The sequence below is a fragment of the Melospiza melodia genome, chromosome 31, assembly GCF_035770615.1.
Source record: "Melospiza melodia melodia isolate bMelMel2 chromosome 31, bMelMel2.pri, whole genome shotgun sequence".
Lineage (NCBI taxonomy): Eukaryota > Metazoa > Chordata > Aves > Passeriformes > Passerellidae > Melospiza > Melospiza melodia.
In genome coordinates this window covers 209,109-230,770 of record NC_086224.1, presented here as the reverse complement: position 1 = coordinate 230,770, position 21,662 = coordinate 209,109, and the positions used below count along the sequence as shown (strand labels likewise).

General features: G+C 60.2%; 1 protein-coding gene across 1 annotated transcript in view; it reads left to right on the top strand.

The window, feature by feature from the left end:
* LOC134431318 (cyclic AMP-dependent transcription factor ATF-7-like) overlaps positions 1–21,662 on the top strand; it is a 47,472-nt gene that overhangs the window by 9,550 nt on the left and 16,260 nt on the right. The window contains exon 2 of the mRNA XM_063179300.1: positions 130–187. Coding sequence (XP_063035370.1) covers positions 140–187 — 48 coding nt within the window. The 5' untranslated portion in view covers positions 130–139. The remainder of the gene's footprint in view (positions 1–129; positions 188–21,662) is intronic.

Below are 21,662 nucleotides of genomic sequence, written 5' to 3'. Positions count from 1 at the left end.
ACCCAGTCCCTCCCAGATCCTAAACCCGGCCAGGATGATCCCGTCCCAGCAGAGGGGCGGCTCCCGTGGGTGCTTCTGTGGGGGTTTCTGGGGCCATTTAAAGATTTGTGTCCCTTCTCTGCTCCCCAGGCCGTGCAGGATGGGTGACGACCGGCCCTTCGTGTGCAGCGCCCCGGGCTGCGGACAGGTACGGCCCTGGGGGCTGCTGGGTGGGATTGTGGCTGCTTTGGGGTCAGGGTTTGGTCTAGTGGTATTTTGGCTGTTTTGTCTTTGGGGTCAGGGTTTGGTCCCGTGGGATTTGGCTGTTTTGGCTTTGGGTTTAACGGGACTGTGGCGGGTTCATCCCCGAGCCAGAGCGCTCCGAGCTGCTGCTCCAGAGCATCCCAGGGGAAAAGCAGCCCGGGATCTGTGGGGTGCAAACAGGGGGATCCTCCAGGATCAGCTGGATCCTGCTTTGGGAACGGGGGGATCACTAAAATCCTGCTTTGGGAACGGGGGGATCACTTAAATCCTGCTTTGGGAATGGGCAGATCAGTTAAATCCTGCTTTGGGAACGGGGGATCAGTTAAATCCTGCTTTGGGAATGGGCAGATCAGTTAAATCCTGCTTTGGGAACAAGGGGATCGCTTAAATCCTGCTTTGGGAATGGGGGGATCACTTAAATCCTGCTTTGGGAACAAGGGGATCAGTTAAATCCCGCTTTGGGAACGGGGGGATCAGTTAAATCCTGCTTTGGGAACGGGGGGATCACTTAAATCCTGCTTTGGGAACGGGGGATCAGTTAAATCCTGCTTTGGGAATGGCAGATCACTTAAATCCCGCTTTGGGAACGGGAGGATCACTTAAATCCCGCTTTGGGAACGGGGGATCACTTAAATCCTGCTTTGGGAACGGGGGGATCAGTTAAATCCTGCTTTGGGAATGGGCAGATCACTTAAATCCTGCTTTGGGATCGGGGGGATCAGTTAAATCCTGCTTTGGGAACGGGGGATCACTTAAATCCTGCTTTGGGAACGGGGGGATCAGTTAAATCCTGCTTTGGGAACGGGGGATCCTCCTGGCTCAGCCGGGGCTGTTGCTGTGGCCCCGTCCTGCTCCCAGGGATAAACCCAGGGCCTGCAGGGCCGGAGGCTCCCGTTCCCCTCTGGAGCAGCTGGGAATGTGACAGGTGACGGAGACGGTCCCAAAACGCTATTTTGGGATGGGCTCCCTCCGTGCCCCGCGGGAATGCCTGCTCCTCCTTCGGCCTCTCCTTCCCATCCCCTTTTCCTTCCATGTCTGGGGAAAACTCTGCTCCATCCCTTTTCCTGCTGTTTATGGGGAAAACTCTGCTCCATCCCCTTTTCCTCCCTTTTCTGGGAAAACTCTGCTCCCATCCCCTTTTCCTTTTGTTTCCATGGAAAATGTCCCAAAGCTGAGCTCAGGGGTCCCTGGCAGTTGGTACTGGGGGAACTGGGGGATGATGGAATTGCTGCTGGTTTAATGGGATTCCTGCTGGACACTGGGGCACTGGGGGATCGTGGAATTCCTGCTGGTTTAATGGAATTCCATGCTGGATACTCGGGATCGTGGAATTCCATATTTAAGGTTTCCCAGCTTTCTGCTCATTGTGGCACGAGCCTCACCCAGATCCCCCTTGCAGGTGAACTTCCTCCTTTGCCTTTTCTTTTTTCCTTTTTCTTTTTTCTTTTTTTTTTTTTTTTTTTTTTGGGAGCTGCTTTTTATCTGAAACTTCTTTGCCTGTGAATTGCGCAGGCCATTTATAAAATGTATTAGCTGTGTTTGAGCACTTAATGGTGTGAGCCCTTCAATCACGCAGCCCTAAAATCGGCTTCAAACAAGCAATTAAGGCAAACAACAATGTATTTAAATTTAATCTCCCACAATCTCCCACAAATGACATATAAAGGTGGCTGCTTCCTCCTCTGGCTGTTCCAGCCTGGCTGCTTATGGGTAATTCCGACAATTCCTCATGTTAATATGGAAATGCTGAATCCTGGCAATTCCGAGCGCGGTGATTCATGGGGATCCAGCCTGACCTCGGGGCTGCTGCTCCCAGGACGTCCTTCAGAGCAGGGCAGGGCTGGGCTGGGCTGGGACTGGCATCCAGGCATGGCATGGCATGGCATGGCATGGCATGGGACAGCAGCACTGGGCTGGGATCGGGGAATGTTCATGATTTCCTCCCGCAGCTGCTTCCTTCCCTCTGTAGCTGACACCAGCCCCATCTTTTGTGCCCTAAACCCCTTTTTCCTCCATTTTTCCTACTTTTTTTTCCTTTTTTTCTTCCTTTTTCTTATTTTTTCTGCCTTTTCCCTCCTTTTTCCTCCTTTTTTTTCCCTCGTTTTTCCCCCTCTCTTTTCCTTCCTTTTTTCTTCTTTTTTTACTTTTTTCCTTCTCTATTTCCCCCCTTTTTCTCTCCTTTTCCTCCATTTTCCCTCCTTCTTTCTTCTTTTTTTTCCTCCTTTTCCCTACTTTCTTTCCTCCTTTTTCCTCCTTTCTTGTCCTTTTCCCCTCCTTTTTTCCTCCTCCTTTTTCCCCCTCCCTTTTTCCCCCCATTTTCTGCTCCTTTTCCCCTCCTTTTCTCTTTCCCTTCCCCCCCATTTTTCCCTCCTTTTTCCTCTCCTTTTCCCCCCATTTCCCCCTCCTTTTCCCCCCATTTTTCTCTCCCTTTTCCCCCTCCATTTCCCTCTGCCTTTTCCCTCCTTTTTCCCCCCATTTTCCCCTCCTTTTTCCCCTCCTTTTCTCTTTCCCTTTTCCCCCCATTTTTCCCTTTCCCCCCCCCCATTTTTCCCCTTTCCCCCTCCCCATTTTTCTCCCCCATTTTTCGCCATTTCCCCCCTTTTCCTCCCCATTTTTCTCCCCCATTTTCCCCCATTTCCTCCCCTTTCCTCCCCCCGTTTTCCCCCCCATTTTTCCCCATTTTTCCCCCCGGTCCCCGTTCCCGTTGCCGCGCAGGATCAGCCGCCGGGGCAGGGCAGCCCCTCCATGCCCGGGCAGCTCGGTGTGCGCCGCGGGCTCGGCGGGGCTGTAAACACGTTTGGGTTGCCAGGGCTGCAGGGCGGCGATATTTCTGTATTCTGTCCGGGGATTCTCCCGCTCCGAGCCGGGCTGGCACAGCTGCGGCTCCCGCCGCCCCCAAACCTCTCCATTCCGCTCATCACCTCAAATCTCTGAATTCCAAGTGCTGTCACCCCAAAGCTCTCGGTTCTGGGTGCTGCTGATCGCCCCAAAGCTCTCGATTCCAGCCACTCCAGGGGCTGAGAGCTGAGACTGGGGCTGTTCCACCAGCTCCACCTTGTTTATTAGGGAATCAAATGTTCAGGTTTGGGGAGATTGGGGAATTAAACCTTGAGGTCTGGGGGAATTAAACCTTCAGGTTAGGGCGGATTTGTGCTCTGCTGTTGGAATTGGGAGCTCAGAATTAAACCTTCAGCTTAGGGGGAATTGGGAATTAAACCTTCAGGTTTGGGGAAAATTGGGGAATTAAACTTTCAAGTTTGGGGGGATTGGGAATTAAACCTTCAGGTTAGGGGGAATTTGGGAATTAAACCTTCAGGCTAGGGGGAATTTGGGAATTGAACCCTCAGGTTTGGGGGAAATGGGAATTAAACCTTCAGGCTAGGGGGAATTTGGGAATTGAACCCTCAGGTTTGGGGGAAATGGGAATTAAACCTTCAGGTTAGGGGGAATTTGGGAATTGAACCCTCAGGTTTGGGGGAAATGGGAATTAAACCTTCAGGTTAGGGGGAATTTGGGAATTGAACCCTCAGGTTTGGGGGAAATGGGAATTAAACCTTCAGGCTAGGGGGAATTCGGGCGCTGCTGTTGGCACTGGGAGCCGTTCCCAGCTCTGTGCAGTGGGACAGCTCCACCTCATTAATTAGGACATTAAGCCTCGGTCTGGCTCATTAAGGCACCCGGAGCACAGCTCTGGAGCTGGGGCTGCCTCGGGAGCTTTCCCCACGTCTGGCTCCGTCTCCCCCCTCGTGAAACGGCCCCAGAGCCCCCCGAGAACCCAGCAGGGGCCAGGCTGGGGGCTCCAGGCTCTCCTGGGCGTCCTCCTGCAGGAGCTTCCCTCTTAGTGAGCCTGCGCGGCCACTCCTGCTGCCCGGGGCAGCGCCAGGGCCTGGTACCGAGTGTGCGGAATATATGGAATATACGGAACATGCTGAATATATTCCATATACTGAATATATTCCATATACTGAATGTACGGAATATACTGAATATATAGAATATACTGAATGTATGGAATATGCTGAATATACATAATACACTGAATATATTGGATATATGGAATATATTGAAAATACTGAATATATTGAATATATTGAATATACTGAATATACTGAATATATAGAATATACTGAATATATGGAATATACTGAATATACTGAATATATTGAATATACTGTATATACTGAATATATTGAATATACAGAATATACTGAATATACTGAATATATAGAATATACTGAATATATTGAATATACAGAATATACCAAATATATAGAATATACAGAATGTACCGAATATACTGAATATATTGAATATACTGAATATATTGAATATACTGAGTATACAGAATATACTGAATATACTGAATATCCTGAGCAGGGAGCACGGCTTCCCCAGCCCTGCCCTCCACAGCGTTTCCCTTTGCAGGGCACACAAATCATCCTGCAGCCCCAATTGCAGAGCTCCAGTTATGCAGGCCATTTCCTCAGACAGTAGTTTGCTTTTTAAACCCCCCTTAATTTGCCAATTTATTCCCCCAAACCCTTGCTCGGAGGTGCTGCTTTGTGCAGCGTCCAGGAAACGCCGAGCCCAGAACTTTTCACCAGGCCAGAAAACGATTTTTATATTTTTTTCCCCTCTCCCTTCTTGCCGGTTTATTGTATCCTCTTATCTTGTCATATAATAGAAATAATGTTTATGGCGTGGAGCCTCGGCATCACTTGGCATTTAACCAAGCTCAAAAGCAGTTTATTGCTTTGTATACTGTGCTGCCATGGCCATTATCCCTTAAATCTCTATTGCCCGGTAATGGATGGGGCCCGGGCTGCTGCTGCCATTGGCTGGGCTGGGCTGAGGGGCTGCGCTGCCCAGAACGGGAGGGTTATTCCTTTTGTGGGGTCTGGAGAGGGGAGAGCAGCCCAAACTGTGAGGGTTATTCCGTTTGTGGGGTCTGGAGAGGGGAGAGCAGCCCAAACTGAGGGTTATTCCGTTTGTGGGGTCTGGAGAGGGGAGAGCAGCCCAAACTGTGAGGGTTATTCCTGTTGTGGGGTCTGGAGAGGGGAGAGCAGCCCAAACTGAGGGTTATTCCTGTTGTGGGGTCTGGAGAGGGGAGAGCAGCCCAAACTGAGGGTTATTCCTGTTGTGGGGTCTGCAGAGGGGAGAGCAGCCCAAACTGTGAGGGTTATTCCTTTTGTGGGGTCTGCAGAGGGGAGAGCAGCCCAAACTGTGAGGGTTATTCCTTTTGTGGGGTCTGCAGAGGGGAGAGCAGCCCAAACTGAGGGTTATTCCTGTTGTGGGGTCTGCAGAGGGGAGAGCAGCCCAAACTGAGGGTTATTCCTTTTGTGGGGTCTGGAGAGGGGAGAGCAGCCCAAACTGAGGGTTATTCCTGTTGTGGGGTCTGGAGAGGGGAGAGCAGCCCAAACTGAGGGTTATTCCTTTTGTGGGGTCTGGAGAGGGGAGAGCAGCCCAAACTGTGAGGGTTATTCCTTTTGTGGGGTCTGGAGAGGGGAGAGCAGCCCAAAACGTGTGGGTCGTTCCCTTTATGGGGTTTGAGAGGGGAGAACAGCCCAAACTGGGAGGGTTATCCCCTTTATTCACCCCTGAATTTTGGGTCTGACAGGGGAGAGCAGCCCAAAACGTGTGGGTCGTTCCCTTTATGGGGTCTGAGAGGGGAGAGCCCAGACCGTGAGCGTTGTCCCCTTTATTCACCCCTGAATTTTGGGGTTTGACAGGGGAGAGCAGCCCTTTCCCCTTGCCAGGCAGTGGGGAGCTCACCCTGGCACTGCTGTGGGGTGGCACCGTGCCCCCCGGCCTGGGCTGCTCCGGGCTGTCCTGTGTGGGGCGTCCACTTTGGGGTGTCCTGTGTGGGGTTCCCAGTGTGGGATTCCCAGTTCGGAGTTCCCAGTGTGGGGTTTCCAACTTGGGGTTCCCAGTTTGGCGTTCCCAGTTTGGGATTCCCGGTTTGGGATTCCCGGTTTGGGGTGTCCGGTTTGGGGTGTCCTGTGTGGGGTTTCCAGTTTGGCGTTCCCAGTTTGGGATTCCCGGTTTGGGGTGTCCAGTTTGGGGTGTCCTGTGTGGGGTTTCCAGTTTGGTGTTTCCAGTTTGGGATTCCCAGTTTGGGATTCCCGGTTTGGGGTGTCCGGTTTGGGGTTCCCAGTGTGGAGTTTCCAGTTTGGCGTTCCCAGTTTGGGATTTCCAGTTTGGAGTTTCCAGTTTGAGAGTTCCAGTGTGGGACCTGCAGCGTGCAGACTGGGAGCAGCTCCTGTGGCAGCAGCTGCGGGCCCTGCACGGTGGCAGCTGCTGCATTGAGCTGCAGCGGTGGGAGCTGCAGGAGCTGCAGGCCCTGCACGGTGGCAGCTGCTGCATTGAGCTGCAGGGGTGGGAGCTGCAGGAGCTGCAGGCCCTGCACGGTGGCAGCAGCTGCATTGAGCTGCAGGGGTGGGAGCTGCAGGAGCTGCAGGCCCTGCACGGTGGCAGCAGCTGCATTGAGCTGCAGGGGTGGGGGCTGCAGGCCCTGCACGGTGGCGGCAGCTGCATTGAGCTGCAGGGGTGGGAGCTGCAGGCCCTGCACGGTGGCAGCTGCTGCATTGAGCTGCAGGGGTGGGAGCTGCAGGCCCTGCACGGTGGCAGCTGCTGCATTGAGCTGCAGGGGTGGGAGCTGCAGGCCCTGCACGGTGGCAGCTGCTGCATGCCTGCAGGGCAGCGGGGCTGCTGCAGGGGCTCCGGAGGCGCTGCTGGCAGGAGAAGCAGAGTTGGCTGAATTTGGGCCGTGTCTCGGGGCTGCCAGCGCAGCCCGGCCGGCTCCCCCGCCTCTCGCCCAAGGTGTTTTTGGAGGTGGGCAGGGGGAAGGCTAATTTTGAATAATAATAAGCTTGGGAAGGCATCTGAAACCAGTAAACGTTTATTTTTTACACTCCTATAACTTAAAAACGGCCAAACCAATTTAAACCAAATTGGATAATAAAAAATATTGCTCCTAGGCTGGGCCCCTGTTTGCCAAGTTCCAGCCTAGAATGAATTTTTATGGCCAAATTATAAACCCCCTAGAAATGAAGGTTTAAAATGGAAATGTTGACAGACCTTTAACTACAAAAGCACCGTAATAGAACTTCTTTTTTTCTAAAATGGCCGGTTTAAAATATAATTAAGACTTAAATATTATTTAATAGCAGCATTTCCTGTAAGTTAAAGTCTTTATCATTCCTCTGGCCGGGATTCCTTGGCAGTTCTTGGAAGCGTTTCTGTGGCGGGAGCGCGGGCGGGACACGGCCCCAGGTGGCACGGGGCGGGCTGGGGCTGGGCATGGGGCTGGGCATGGGGCTGGGCATGGGGCTGGGCATGGGGCTGGGCATGGGGCTGGCCATGGGGCAGGGCATGGGGCTGGGCACAACAGTGGGGCTGGGGCTGGCCATGGGGCAGGGCATGGGGCTGGGCATGGGGCTGGGCATGGGGCTGGGCATGGGGCTGGGCACAACAGTGGGGCTGGCCATGGGGCAGGGCATGGGGCTGGGCATGGGGCTGGGCATGGGGCTGGGCATGGGGCTGGGCATGGGGCTGGGGCTGGGCATGGGGCTGGGCATGGGGCTGGGCATGGGGCTGGGGCTGGCCATGGGGCTGGGCATGGGGCTGGGCATGGGGCTGGGCATGGGGCTAGGGCTGGCCATGGGGCTGGGCATGGGGCTGGGCACAACAGTGGGGCTGGGGCTGGGCATGGGGCAGGGCATGGGGCTGGGCAATGGGGTTGGGCAATGGGGCTGGGCAATGGGGCAGGGCAATGGGGCAGGGCATGGGGCTGGGCAATGGGGCTGGGCAATGGGGCTGAGCATGGGGCTGGGCAATGGGGCTGGGCATGGGGCTGGGCACAACCGTGGGGCTGGGCATGGGGCTGGGCACAACAGTGGGGCTGGGCATGGGGCTGGGCACAACAGTGGGGCTGGGCATGGGGCTGGGCACAACAGTGGGGCTGGGCATGGGGCTGGGCATGGGGCCGGGCAGTGGGGCTGGGCAGTGTCCCGAATTCCGTCCCGGAGCCGGGGCCAGCCCCGGTTTCCCGAGGCTCCGAGGGGCGCCAGCCCCGGATCGTGCCCTGGGAGAGTCCCCAGCCCTGCCAGGCTCCTGGGGACACCGGGATGGGCTGGGAATGTGCTGGGAATGGGTTTGGGAATGTGCTGGGAACGAGCCGGGATGAGGCTGGAGCTCGCTGCGGTGCCGCAGTGTCCTTGCAGGGAAGGATTTCTGCTGCAGAGCCCGGCCAGGCTTCTGCCTGCTCCCTTCCGAGGGGTGCACGGGCCCGGGGTGGCACTGGGTTCAGGGTGACATTGAGCAGGTTGGTGACACTGACCCAGGGTGGCACTGGCTCTGGGGTGGCACTGGGTTCAGGGTGACATTGAGCAGGGTGGCACTGGGTTCAGGGTGGCACTGGCTCTGGGGTGACACTGGCTCTGGGGTGGCACTGGGTTCAGGGTGACATTGAGCAGGGTGGCACTGGGTTCAGGGTGACGCTGGCTCTGGGGTGGCACTGGCCCGGGGTGGCACTGGGTTCAGGGTGACACTGGCCCCAGGTGACACGGGCCCGGGGTGGCACTGGGTTCAGGGTGACATTGAGCAGGTTGGCACTGGGTTCAGGGTGGCACTGGCCCCAGGTGACACTGACCCAGGGTGGCACTGGGTTCAGGGTGGCACTGGCCCCAGGTGGCACTGACCCAGGGTGGCACTGGGTTCAGGGTGGCACTGGCTCTGGGGTGGCACTGGGTTCAGGGTGGCACTGGCCCCAGGTGACACTGACCCAGGGTGGCACTGGGTTCAGGGTGACACTGGCCCCAGGTGACACTGACCCAGGGTGGCACTGGGTTCAGGGTGGCACTGGCCCCAGGTGACACTGACCCAGGGTGGCACTGGGTTCAGGGTGGCACCGGCCCCAGGTGGCTCAGCCAGGTTTGCGCTGAGCCCGGCTCAGCATTGCTGGTGCTCCTGGGCTCAGGGGGAGCACAAAGCTGCTCTGAGCCAAAGAGCCGGCTCAGAGCTGGGCCCGGGCTGGGTTTCTCTCGGGAGCTGCAGATCCTGCAGCTGTTTGTCCCCAAACCCCTCGGAAATGGGGCTGTGGCTGCCTGGCCGGGCAGGGAGGCTCTCGGAGCGCAGCCGGAGCTGCCGAACCCTCGGCTCTGAGCTTTTCCTCCCCCTCGCCAGCCCTGGGTGTTTTCCTGGCAAGTGCAATATTTCCCGGCGTTAAACCCAGCGTTTTGGAGTCAAGGCTGTTTGGTTTCGAAGCCTGCTGCTCTGAGACAACCGTAAATCCTTTTTATTTTACTGTGAGAACAAATCACCGATTGCTGGGAGCAGCAGCAGCGCTGACAAAGAGCTCGTTATCGGCATCGCGGATATCCCGGCATCAGCAGGGCTGGCGCTGGGGGGACAGGATTTATCCAGCCTCAAAAACCTGCCGGGTTCGCAGGATTTTCTGTAAACTCCGTGTCCAAAGCCCAGCCAAGCCGTCACTCCGCGGTTTAAAGCCCAGTCTGAGGGAGGAATGGGGAATTTGCCGGGGCTCTGTCCCTTCCCCGGGGCTCGGTTCCCTCCCCGCGGTGGTTCCGCGGCTGCAGGAGGGACCGGCGGCTTTTCCCTTGCCCTGCTGTTACTGAAACACCCCAACGATGGGCGCTGGGCTCCCGAGCCGCTGCCCCGCTCGCCGCCAGCCCCAAATCCGCTCTTTTTTCTCCCAAGGACGCTTTGTTGGCTGCGGAGGCCGCTCCGCCCCTCTGCGGCAGCCGCGGGATCCCTGCGGCAGCGGGAGCGCTGGGAGCACTGGGGATACGGGGAGCACTGGGGGACACTGGGAGCACTGGGAGCACTGGGGGACACTGGGAGCACTGGGGGACACTGGGAGCACTGGGGGACACTGGGGATACTGGGGACACTGGGGGACACTGGGGATACTGGGGGACACTGGGGAAACTGGGAGCACTGGGGGACACTGGGGATACTGGGGACACTGGGGGACACTGGGAGCACTGGGAATACTGGGGATACTGGGAGCTCTGGGGATGCTGGGAGCACTGGGAATACTGGGGATACTGGGAGCACTGGGGATGCTGGAAGCACTGGGAATACTGGGGATACTGGGAGCACTGGGGGACACTGGGAGCACTGGGAGCACCGGAGGGCAGGCAGACAGGACACGGCGTGTCCTGAGCACCAGGGTGCAGAGCTGTCGGCACAGGGTGAAGAAGCTCCTTGAATTCCTGTGTTTCCACAGAAACACGTGGGGCTTTCGCTCGGGTGGTTTTTACTTTCTGGGGTTTTTATTGCTGGCGTTGTCGCCCTCAGTTTCTCGCTGCTGTGTGTGAGAGCTTTCCTTGGGGTCCGGTTTGGGGTCAGTAAAGGAGATTCGGGGTCCGTAAAGGGGTTCAGGGTGCTTAAAGGGGGTTTGAGGTCCAAGAAGGGGGTTTGGGGTCAGTAAAGGGCTCACCTGCTCGATGCTGCAGCACCGCGGCTGCCCAGAGCCCGGTCCTGCCCAAAGCCCGAGCCCCAGCGCCACTTTAGCCCCGACACCTGCTCGATGCTGCAGCACCGCGGCTGCCCTGCCCGCGCCCGGCCCAGCTGCTCCGCTCGAGCGGTTTTCTTTTTTTTTAATTTTTATATGCCGGATTAAAACAATAAAAACATTACAGTCCTAAAATCCCCGCAGGGAATAGAGATGCAGACAATAAAGATTTGTGCGAGAGGAGCTGGGCTGGGCTGGGCTGGGCTGGGCTGGGCTGGGCTGGGCTGGGCTGGGCTGGCTGGTTTAGTGGCAGTGCACAAGGAGCCGGGAGGGGATTGGGGTGTTTGTCCTGGGGGTGTTTGTAAAAGGGAATGTCTGCAAGGGTTTGAGGGAGGGTTTGGTGGTCACCAGAGCATCCCCCGGCTACAGACAAGGGGACAGAGCCAGGTCTCAACCCCCTCGTTTGGGGAATGAGGCACCAGCCAGGCTCGGTTGGAGGGCAGCGCTGCTGCGGTGGCTCCGCCAGCGCTTTTCCCTCCCCGTCCCTTTTGTTGTGCGGCTCCGGCCCTTCCAGAGAGCCTGCGGAGTCACCCGGAGGTGATTCCGGTGCCGGCAATTCGGGAATGAGCCTTTCCCGGTGCCGGCAATTCGGGGTGAGCCTTTCCCAGTGCCGGCAATTCGGGGTGAGCCTTTCCCAGTGCCGGCAATTCGGGGTGAGCCTTTCCCTGCAGTGCTGGGAATTCGGGGTGAGCCTTTCCCTGTGCCGGCAATTCAGGGTGAGCCTTTCCCTGTGCCGGCAATTCGGGAATGAGCCTTTCCCTGTGCCGGCAATTCAGGGTGAGCCTTTCCCTGTGCCGGCAATTCGGGAATGAGCCTTTCCCTGCAGTGCTGGGAATTCAGGGTGAGCCTTTCCCTGTGTCCTGCAGTGCCGGTAATTTGGTAATTCGGTTTATCCCAGTGCCCTGCAGTGCTCAGAATTCAGGAATGAGCCTTTCCCGATGCCCTGCAGTGCCCAGGGCTCAGCCCGGAGCTCTCCCTGCCCTGCAGCACCCCTGCAGTTCCTCCTGCCCAGCCTGGGTGTGCAGCTCCCGTCCTGAGCACAGTTCCAGCGCTCCCTGCCCAGCCTGGGTGTCAGAGCTCCCATGTGCCGAGCTCCAGAGCACAATTCCAGCGCTCCCTGCCCAGCCTGGGTGTCAGAGCTCCCATCCCAGCGCAGTTCCAGCGCTCCCTGCCCAGCCTGGGTGTGCAGCTCCCATCCCAGCGCAGTTCCAGCGCTCCCTGCCCAGCCTGGGTGTGCAGCTCCCATCCCAGCGCAGTTGCAGCGCTCCCTGCCCAGCCCGGGTGTGCAGCTCCCATCCCAGCGCAGTTGCAGCGCTCCCGAGCGCAGTTCCAGCGCTCCTGCGAGGTTTCGCTGCCTGCAGCCCGAGCGGGGGCAGCGGGAGCGGCTCGGGCTCCCCAGGGATGGCTCTGCTGACCTTGGCTTTGTGTTTCCGCACGGCTGCACCGGCAGCTCCTCGCCGTGGCTGCGGGGGAAGCTGCGGGCAGGGTTCAGGGCTGTGTCTGCTGCAGGAGGGAGGGTTTGGGGCGGCCGGGACGTGCCTGGGGAGCCGAGAGCAGCCGGGAGGGAATGGGAATGGTGTGGGATCGGGTCGGGGATTGCTGAGACGAACAATTGTGGGCTCAACCCTCCTGGTGGGGGAATGGAGAAAGGCAGGGGAAGCCGGGAACACCCAGCACCTCCTGAAAACAGACAGATTTGGGGAATAAAGAGGGGCTGGGAGCTGCCGGATGGAGCCAGGCACGGGAGGGTGCCGGAGGAACCGTGAATCTGCGGGGAGAGGAGGTCACTGAGAGCCCCGAAAGGCAAGGAAAACCTGAAGCACCCAGCGCCTCCTGAGCACAGACGGTTTTGGGGAATAAAGAGGGATTGGGGAGCTGAACCGTAAATCTGTGGGGAGAGGAGGGCACTGAGAGCCTGGAAAGGCAAGGAAAACGTGAGCCCTGGCTGGGAAGACCCAGCACCTCCCGGAAACAAACAGATTTGGGGAATAAAGAGGGGTCGGGGGCATAAAGAGGGGTCGGGGAGCTGCAGGATGGAGCACTGTGCTGCCGGGATAAACCGTAAATCTGCGGGGAGAGGAGGTCACCGAGAGCCTCATCAGGGAGGCAGCAGCAGCTCCGCGGTAATGGCCCATAAATCCCCGCTCCGCAGAACAGGTGGCTCCTCCGAGAGGCAGAGGAGCGAACGCGGGGGTTTGATGCTGCTGCTGCGCTGGTGCTGCTGCCCATCTCCTTTGTAAAGCTTTAATTACCGCAGCGCTGAGGCTCCGGGCCGGGAATGCGGCGGGATGGGAACAGCGGCAGGGAGGGGAGCTGCGGGATGGCCAGGATAGCCAGGAAAAGGCACAAAAACCAGGGTTTGTGCAGGAACGGAGGCACAAAAACGAGGGTTTACACAGGAATGGAGGCACAAAAATGAGATTTTATACAAGAATGGAGGCACAAAAGTGAGGTTTATACAGGAATGGAGGCACAAAAATGAGGTTATATACAGGAATTGAGGCACAAAAACGAGGGTTTGTACAGGAATGGAGGCACAAAAACGAGGGTTTATACAGGAATGGAGGCACAAAAGTGAGGTTATATACAGGAATTGAGGCACAAAAACGAGGGTTTATACATGAATGGAGGCGCAAAAGTGAGGTTTGTACAGGAATGGAAACTCCTTTAGAGGGGACAAACCCCAAAGCCCCGAGTGACTGGAATTCTCTTTGTGTCTGACCCGCTGCCCTTCCCAGGCAGCTGCTGCTGTGCTGCAGCTTCCCCAGGAGATAAATCCCCACACAAACCCTTTCCAGGCCATAAAGCCATCAGCAGCGGCGGCTGCGCGCCGTGAATGGGTGGGCGCATTCCCAGTGTCGCTCTCAATTGTAGGAAATCGCCATCGCAGGGCCCTGGAAAGCCGAACGGGGCCGGGGCGTGCTCCGGGCGCTCGGGGAGAGTCCCAGGGTCGGGGCTGAGCCGCGGCGGTGCTCGGGCACGGCCGGGCCCTCGGAGCCCACCTTTGGGTCAGGGGCTCCTTTGGGGTCCTGGAGCGCGGTTTGGGTCAGGGGTTGTTTGGGTTAGGGGTTGTTTTGGGGCCATGGCATTTGGGTTAGGGTTTGTTTTAGGGTCGCAGAGCCCACGTTTGGGTAAGGGTTTGTCTGGGTTAGGGTTTGTTTGGCTTAGGGTTTGTTTTGGCGTCGTCATTTGGGTTAAAATTTATTTTGGGGTCGTGGAGCCGACGCTTGGGGAAGGGCCCGTGAGTGCCTTTGTTACCGGGCCGTGACAAAGTTCCCTTTGTTCCCCGCCTGGTTCCGTGCGCGGCCCCGCGGCCGCCGGGGCTCTGGGGGTCCGGAGCCCCCTCCCCGGTGCCCTCCGCACCCACCCCGGGGCCCGGGGCCTCCCCGGTGCCGGCGCTCCCCGCGATTCACACCCGAGCGGCTCCCGGGGGACGCGGGCCCGGCTCCAGCCCGGCTCAGCCCGGTGCGCGCCGCGGGCCGCTCCCCCCGGCTCCGGGCTGCCGTAATTAACAGCCGGCTGTTAATCTGTTAATCTGTTAATCACCGCGCTCGGGCGGACGGGAGAGCGGCGCCTCAGAGCGCTCCGCCGGGCCCGGGCAGCGCGGCGTGCCCGCGGGGTTTGGGGTACAAAAAAACCCCAATCCTGAAGGGCTTTGGGGATTTAAAAAATCCCATCTCGCGGGGTTTTGGGGTACAAAAATCCCCAATCGCGAAGGGTTTTGGGGGTACAAAAGAACCCAATCCGTGAGGTTTGGGGGATTTAAAAACCCCAATGCGTGAGGTTTTAGGAATCAAAAAATCCCCATCCCGCGGGGATTTGGGGATTTAAAAAAACCCATCCAGTGGGGTTTTGGGGATCCGCTCCGTGGGGCCAGCTGTGCCCAGGTGTGCCCAGCTGTGCGAACCACGGCGCTGCTCCTGCCCAGGTGCTCCCAGCCCAGCCCGTCCATCCGCTCCTTCCCAAAGGCCGGAGGTTCCCTGGGTTTGGTGTGAGGGTCCCTTGGCATCGCCCCGTGCCCCGTCCCGGCTCCGCTCCCTGTGCCCGCCTCTGCCCGGGGCGATCCCGCTGAAGTTCAGGGGGAAGATGAGAAGGGAGAAGGACGCGGGGTGCGGAGCGGGCGGAGGATTTCGCCCCGGCCGTCCTTGGCTCCTCACGCGCCGCGCCAGATGCTTCCTCCCCCTGCCCAACACCTGCATCCAGGAGGGGGCCGTGCCGGAGGAGCCCTTGGGGATGAGCGAAGCCATAGAAATGTAAATTAAATTATTTACCTCCTCCCCGCTAAACGCTCTGCCCTTCTGGCCAAGGAGGATGGCGGTGGGATGGGGTGGGCTCCGGAACCCGCTCGGCTCTTTGTGTGAAATTGCGGGGAACTTTGGGCAGTAACCTACAGAAAAAAGGAAAAAAAATATTTGAACAAACAGGGGAAAAAAGGGGAAAAATCTCAATTGTGGTGCTTTGCACAATGCTCCGTGGGGCTGCTGGGCCGGGGATTCCTCACCCAGCGCTGCCCACAGCGTGATTATTATTGTTATTCCTCTCTTTTTTTTTCCCCGCACAAGGAAGGACCCGGCATCAATCACGGGGCAGGAGGGAGCAGCGTTTTAAAGGGAAAGGCAGAGGCACAGCAGCGTCCCTGGAGCCGCCAGAGCCAAAATCGCCATTTCAGGGTTTAAATCTCGCTGCGGTTTTAGCTGGGGGCAGCTGCAGGGCGGGAATGGCTCCAAATGCACCCCGGGAGCTGCTGGAGCCCTCCCGCTCTCCATGGACCCGGCTCTTCCTCCCTTCCCGCTCTCCATGGACCCGGCTCTTCCTCCCTTCCCGCTCTCCATGGACCCGGCTCTTCCTCCCTTCCCGCTCTCCATGGACCCGGCTCTTCCTCCCTTCCCGCTCCCCATGGACCCGGCTCTTCCTCCCCTCCCGCTTTTCCCTGGAAAAACGCGGCCCCGCCGTGCAGCCCGAGCTCTCCCCGCGCCTTTCCCGGCCTGGTTTTCCTTCCTGAGCTGCTCCTTCCTCCCTCCTCCTCCTCCTGCTCCTCCATCCCCCGGCAGCACCGGGATCGGAGCCGCTTCCCGTCCCTGCTCCGGCCGTGGGGAGCGGCCCCGAGCACCCCCGGCCCCCAAAATCGGAGCCTCTGTGGGCGCTGGCACGGGTCCGGTTGGAAAAGGCAGACAGACAGACGGCTCCGTTTGTCCTTGTGGGGTTGGGTCCCTTTGGAAGAGGCAGACGGACAGACAGCTCCGTTTGTCCGTGCGGGGCTGGACTGTGCCGCGCCGAGCGTGTGCGCGGCGCTGGCCCCGCACCGACACCTCCTTCCCTCCGGTGGAACAGGGTTCGGTCATTGCCGTGCTCCTTCCCTGCCGATGGAACGGGGCTCGGGGATTGCCGCTGTCCCCCCTGCCGTGAATCACCGCGATCGGGGCACTTGGGGCACATTAGCGAATTAATTCATTAATCCGAGCGGCCGGGGAGGAGGGAATTACCGGGCGTTGCTGAGATGGGAGATGGGAGATGGAGCCGGGGTCACGGCACACCCGGGACTGTCATCCTGGTCACGGCACACCCGGGACAGCCACGCGGGGCCCCCTTGCCCGTGGGGTCACCGTGACCCCTCCGTGCGCCCGGAACGGCAATGAGCAGGGAGCGTCTGCAGCCTGGCAGTGAGCAGGGAGCGTGTCTGCAGCCCCAAGCGCAGAGCGTGGCGGCGTTTCCAGGCGGTGACTTTGAGCTCAGCCCGCGCTCCTCGCCCTGCATCGCTTCCCTCCCGCTCCGCAGTGCAGCCTCCGCTGCCGCTGCTGCCCGCCGTCCCTCCGTGCTCGGGTGGCTCAGGGCCGTGTCCCCAGGGGCTCGGCGGCCCCAGCGCTGTCACCAGGGTGGCCCCAGGGCTGTGATCACGGTGGCTTCAGCCCTGTCACCGCGGTAGTGGCCCCAGCCCTGTCACCAGGGTGGCCTGAGCCCTATGGCCGCGGTGGCTCCAGTGCTGTCTCCACAGTGGCACCAGCGCTGTCACCAGGGTGGTGGCCCCAGCCGTGTCACCATGGCAGCCCCATCCCCGTGGCCAGGGTGGCTCCAGTGTTGTCACCAGGGTGGCCCCAGTGCTGTCACCATGGCAGTGTCACCCTGTCACCCATCCCCGTGGCCAGGGCGGCTCCGGTGCCGAGTCACGCTCGGAGCAGGGCTCGGCCTCCCCGCGCCGCTGACAGCTCGTTAATTAATCCCGTTAATTCCGCCCTGAGCGGCCCCGCAGCTCCCCGGCCCTGCCGAGCCCGGTACCGCCGGGGTTCCACCGGGAATTGCGGCCCGGTACCGCCGGGGTTACACCGGGAACTGCGGCCCGGTACCGCCGGGTTCCACCGGGAACTGCGGCCCGGTACCGCCGGGTTCCACCGGGAACTGCGGCCCGGTACCGCCGGGGTTACACCGGGAACTGCGGCCCGGTACCGCCGGGTTCCACCGGGAACTGCGGCCCGGTACCGCCGGGGTTCCACCGGGAACTGCGGCCCGGTACCGCCGGGGTTACACCGGGAACTGCGGCCCGGTACCGCCGGGGTTACACCGGGAACTGCGGCCCGGTACCGCCGGGTTCCACCGGGAACTGCGGCCCGGTACCGCCGGGGTTCCACCGGGAACTGCGGCCCGGTACCGCCGGGTTCCACCGGGAACTGCGGCCCGGTACCGCCGGGGTTCCACCGGGACTTGCGGCCCGGTACCGCCGGGGTTACACCGGGAACTGCGGCCCAGTACCGTCGGGTTACACCGGGAACTGCGGCCCGGTACCGCCGGGGTTCCACCGGGAACTGCGGCCCTGGATCCGCTCGGAGCGGGCCCGGCGAGGCCAAGCCCTGCCCCGGCTCCCCTATGCCCCGGTGCCGCGCACAGCCCCGGCTCTCGGGAGGCAGGAGGGCCCCGAGCAGCCGAGCGAGCCCTTGTCGCTGGTGTCGCGCTCGTTAAACGGCGGCACAAATCCCTCCCGCATTGTGTGTGCGCTACACACGGCTCGGGACGGCTCGGCCCGGCTCGGAACGGCTCGGAACGGCTCGGGACGGCTCGGAGCCAGCGCGTCCATCCCGGAGCTGTCACAGCCCGGGGGCGCCGTGGGTTCGTCCCGCCCGGCCCGGTTCCGTCCATTGTCCGTGCAGTAAACGCCGAATTTGGGGCTGCGGGAAAGCCCGAGGGCCGCTGGCAGCGCTCGCCCTGTGCTGTCCCTCGCCCCAAAGACTTTACAGCCAACATCTTCTTTTTAATTCCGACACCCGCAAAATAGCAGCTGAAATAACCCTGCTGCATGTCAGCTGCTGATGGAAGGAGATTAAATATTAAAGCCAGCGCTGTGGCTTTAACTCATTCCATTTTTTTCCCCTCGTTCCCCCCCTGCTCTCCCCCTCTCTGTGTAAAATGACATGATTTAGAGCCCGAGCGCCAGACTCAGCCTCTGGCTTTCGGCGTTTGGAAATGCGTGCGGGAAGATATATTGTGTCTGTGAGCATTTCTGCGCAGGGAAGGAGAGAGCTCCCGAGCTGCGAGCCCACATAAAGATGTTAAATAGAGCTGTAACGCGCGCCCGGCGCACCCAAAGTGCCGGGGAAAAAAAAAAAAAAAAATTAGGGGAAAAAAAAAATCCGGCAATGAAGGAAAATGAAAGATTAAAATAAACCTGGCGTTGGCGAGGCCGGGCTGGGGCTGCTGGGGGAGACACGACCCTGCGCTGCGCCTCCTGGCCCAAAAATCACATTTATTCAGCGCAAAGCGGAGCGGCAGAATTGGGGATTTTCTTCTTTTTCATTTCCCCCCACCTCCGACTGAGGTGCTCGGGTTTCCGAGGCCGCCCGCCTGCTCAGTATTCAAATATTCATCCCAGCCCCGCACAAAAGCCGGGGTCATTTCCCTCCCTTCGCCCCATCCCAGCCGAATTCCATAAAACCGGGGGATTTTGGGGCCAAAACCACGGAGAAACGTGGGTGTCCCTTCCCCGCAAAACCACGGAGAAACGTGGGCGTCCCTTCCCCTGCAGGGCCCCTCGGCAGGGCGATTCCCGAATTCCCGAATTACGGAATTCTGGAATAATTCCCGAATCCCCCCTCTCCCGCTCCTTTGTTCGGAGGTTTCGGGGATCTGTGAAAGCTCCTCGGACAAAAAGCGTTTGTGGGAGGCTGGGGCAGAGCAGCGGGGAGGGAAAGCAAGCCCAGATCAGGCAGATTTTGGCCGAGCTGCCGAGAATTTGATTCGGGGTTTATTTAGGGTTGGGTTACGGAACAGAGCCGGGGGAGATGGAGGGGCTCTGCGCCTGGCAAAACCCTCCTGGCGCTTCTGCCGCCAGCTCCGATTTCTCTGAGTCTGAGCCCAAACCGCGGGCGGCCGGCAGAGCACCTGGAGAGCCCCGGAGGACGCGCGGTGTGCGAGTGTGTGACCCCTTGTCCTTGAGCTCGGGGACAGGGGCTGGGTGTCCCCAGCTATGGGTGTCCCCAAGGTCTGGGTGTCCCCAGGTATGGGTGTCCCCAAGGTCTGGGTGTCCCCAGGTATGGGTGTCCCCAGCTATGGGTGTCCCCAAGGTCTGGGTGTCCCCAAGGTCTGGGTGTCCCCAAGGTCTGGGTGTCCCCAGCTATGGGTGTCCCCAGCTATGGGTGTCCCCAAGGTCTGGGTGTCCCCAGCTATGGGTGTCCCCAAGGTCTGGGTGTCCCCAGCTATGGGTGTCCCCAAGGTCTGGGTGTCCCCAGCTATGGGTGTCCCCAGCTATGGGTGTCCCCAAGGTCTGGGTGTCCCCAGCTATGGGTGTCCCCAGCTATGGGTGTCCCCAAGGTCTGGGTGTCCCCAAGGTCTGGGTGTCCCCAGCTATGGGTGTCCCCAGCTATGGGTGTCCCCTGCCATCGAGGGGCAGAATTGTCCCGTGCAACCAATGGATTGTCCCCTGCCACCGAGGGATTGTCCCCCCTGCGCTCAGCTCAAAACCCAGATTTATTTGCTCAGAGCCATAAATAAAGCCATGGCCAGGCCCGCGGTGGGTGTCCCCGTGGGGCAGCCCCCCAGGAGCGGGTGGCTCTGGGTGGGACTGGGGTGCCTGTGAGGGAGGGAAGGGGAAAGGGAGGAATGTGCTGCTGCTCTGCTGCTGCTTTGCTGCTGCTGCTTTGCTGCTGCTGCTCTGCTGCTGCTGCTCTGCTGCTGCTTTGCTGATGCTGATGCTGCTGCTCTGCTGCTTTGCTGCTGCTGCTCTGCTGCTGCTGCAGCGTTTGTTGCCGTGCGCAGGGCGCTGCGTTGCCTTTGTCGCAGTCTGTTAGGAGAGCTGCAATCCATCCTGCGCCTTACGGGGCTGTGCTGTAACCCCGTCCGTGCCGAGCTCCCCCTGCTCAGCCTTTGTCTGCCTCTGCAGCCCCACAGCCGGCCCCACAGCCAGCCCCACAGCCTGCCCCACAGCCGGCCCCACAGCCGGCCCCAGAGCCTGCCCACAGCCAGACCCAGAGCCTGCCCACAGCCGGCCCCACAGCCGGCCCCAGAGCCTGCCCACAGCCAGCCCCACAGCCGGCCCCACAGCCTGCCCCACAGCCTGCCCCACAGCCAGACCCAGAGCCTGCCCACAGCCGGCCCCACAGCCAGCCCCACAGCCGGCCCCACAGCCAGCCCCACAGCCGGCCCCACAGCCGGCCCCACAGCCAGCCCCAGAGCCTGCCCCACAGCCAGCCCCAGAGCCTGCCCACAGCCGGCCCCACAGCCGGCCCACAGCCGGCCCCACAGCCTGCCCCACAGCCGGCCCCACAGCCTGCCCCAGAGCCTGCCCACAGCCTGCCCCACAGCCAGCCCCAGAGCCTGCCCACAGCCGGCCCCACAGCCGGCCCCACAGCCGGCCCCACAGCCTGCCCCACAGCCGGCCCCACAGCCGGCCCCAGAGCCTGCCCACAGCCGGCCCCACAGCCGGCCCCAGAGCCTGCCCACAGCCAGCCCCACAGCCGGCCCCAGAGCCTGCCCACAGCCAGCCCCAGAGCCGGCCCCACAGCCGGCCCCACAGCCGGCCCCACAGCCAGCCCCACAGCCGGCCCCACAGCCGGCCCCACAGCCGGCCCCACAGCCGGCCCCACAGCACTCCATGGGGTTTTGCCCTCCCTGGAGATGGGGTCCATCCTGCAGCTCCCCCCGGGGCTGGGGTTGGGGCACATGCTGCCCCGCCCTCACTCCATAAAACCTCAGGAGCTGAACCTGCCGGCTGGGGCCGGCTCTGCCCTCGCCCCATGCAGGAAGAGTTGCCCAAATTGCGCCAAATTCGCCTCTTCCTCAGCCAGCAACAGAGTGGGAATTTTGGGGTTCAGAATTTGCTTGCATTTACCCCTAACCCTTACCCTGCTCCCACAGCCCTGTCCCCTTCTGTCCCCTTGTCCCACAGCCCTGTCACCCTGTCCCACTGCCCTGTCACCCTGTCCCACCCCCTGTCCCCCTCTGTCCCTTCTCCCACAGCCCCAGATCCCCCCTCCATTGTCTCCAGCCCCTCTCCCCCTCCATAGGACGAGCCCATGACCCTGAGCGCTGATCGTCTGTCCTGTGCCCGTTCTGTGCCCGTTCTGTGCCCATACCCCGAGCGCTGATTGCCCATTCTGTGCCCATACCCCGAGCATTCATTGCCCGTTCTGTGCCCGTTCTGTGCCCATACCCCGAGCGCTGATTGCCCATTCTGTGCCCATTCTGTGCCCATACCCCGAGCGCTGATTGCCCGTTCTGTGCCCGTTCTGTGCCCATACCCCGAGCATTGATTGCCCGTTCTGTGCCCGTTCTGTGCCCATGACCCCGAGCATTGATTGCCCGTTCTGTGCCCATACCCCGAGCGCTGATTGCCCGTTCTGTGCCCATACCCCGAGCATTGATTGCCCGTTCTGTGCCCGTTCTGTGCCCATACCCCGAG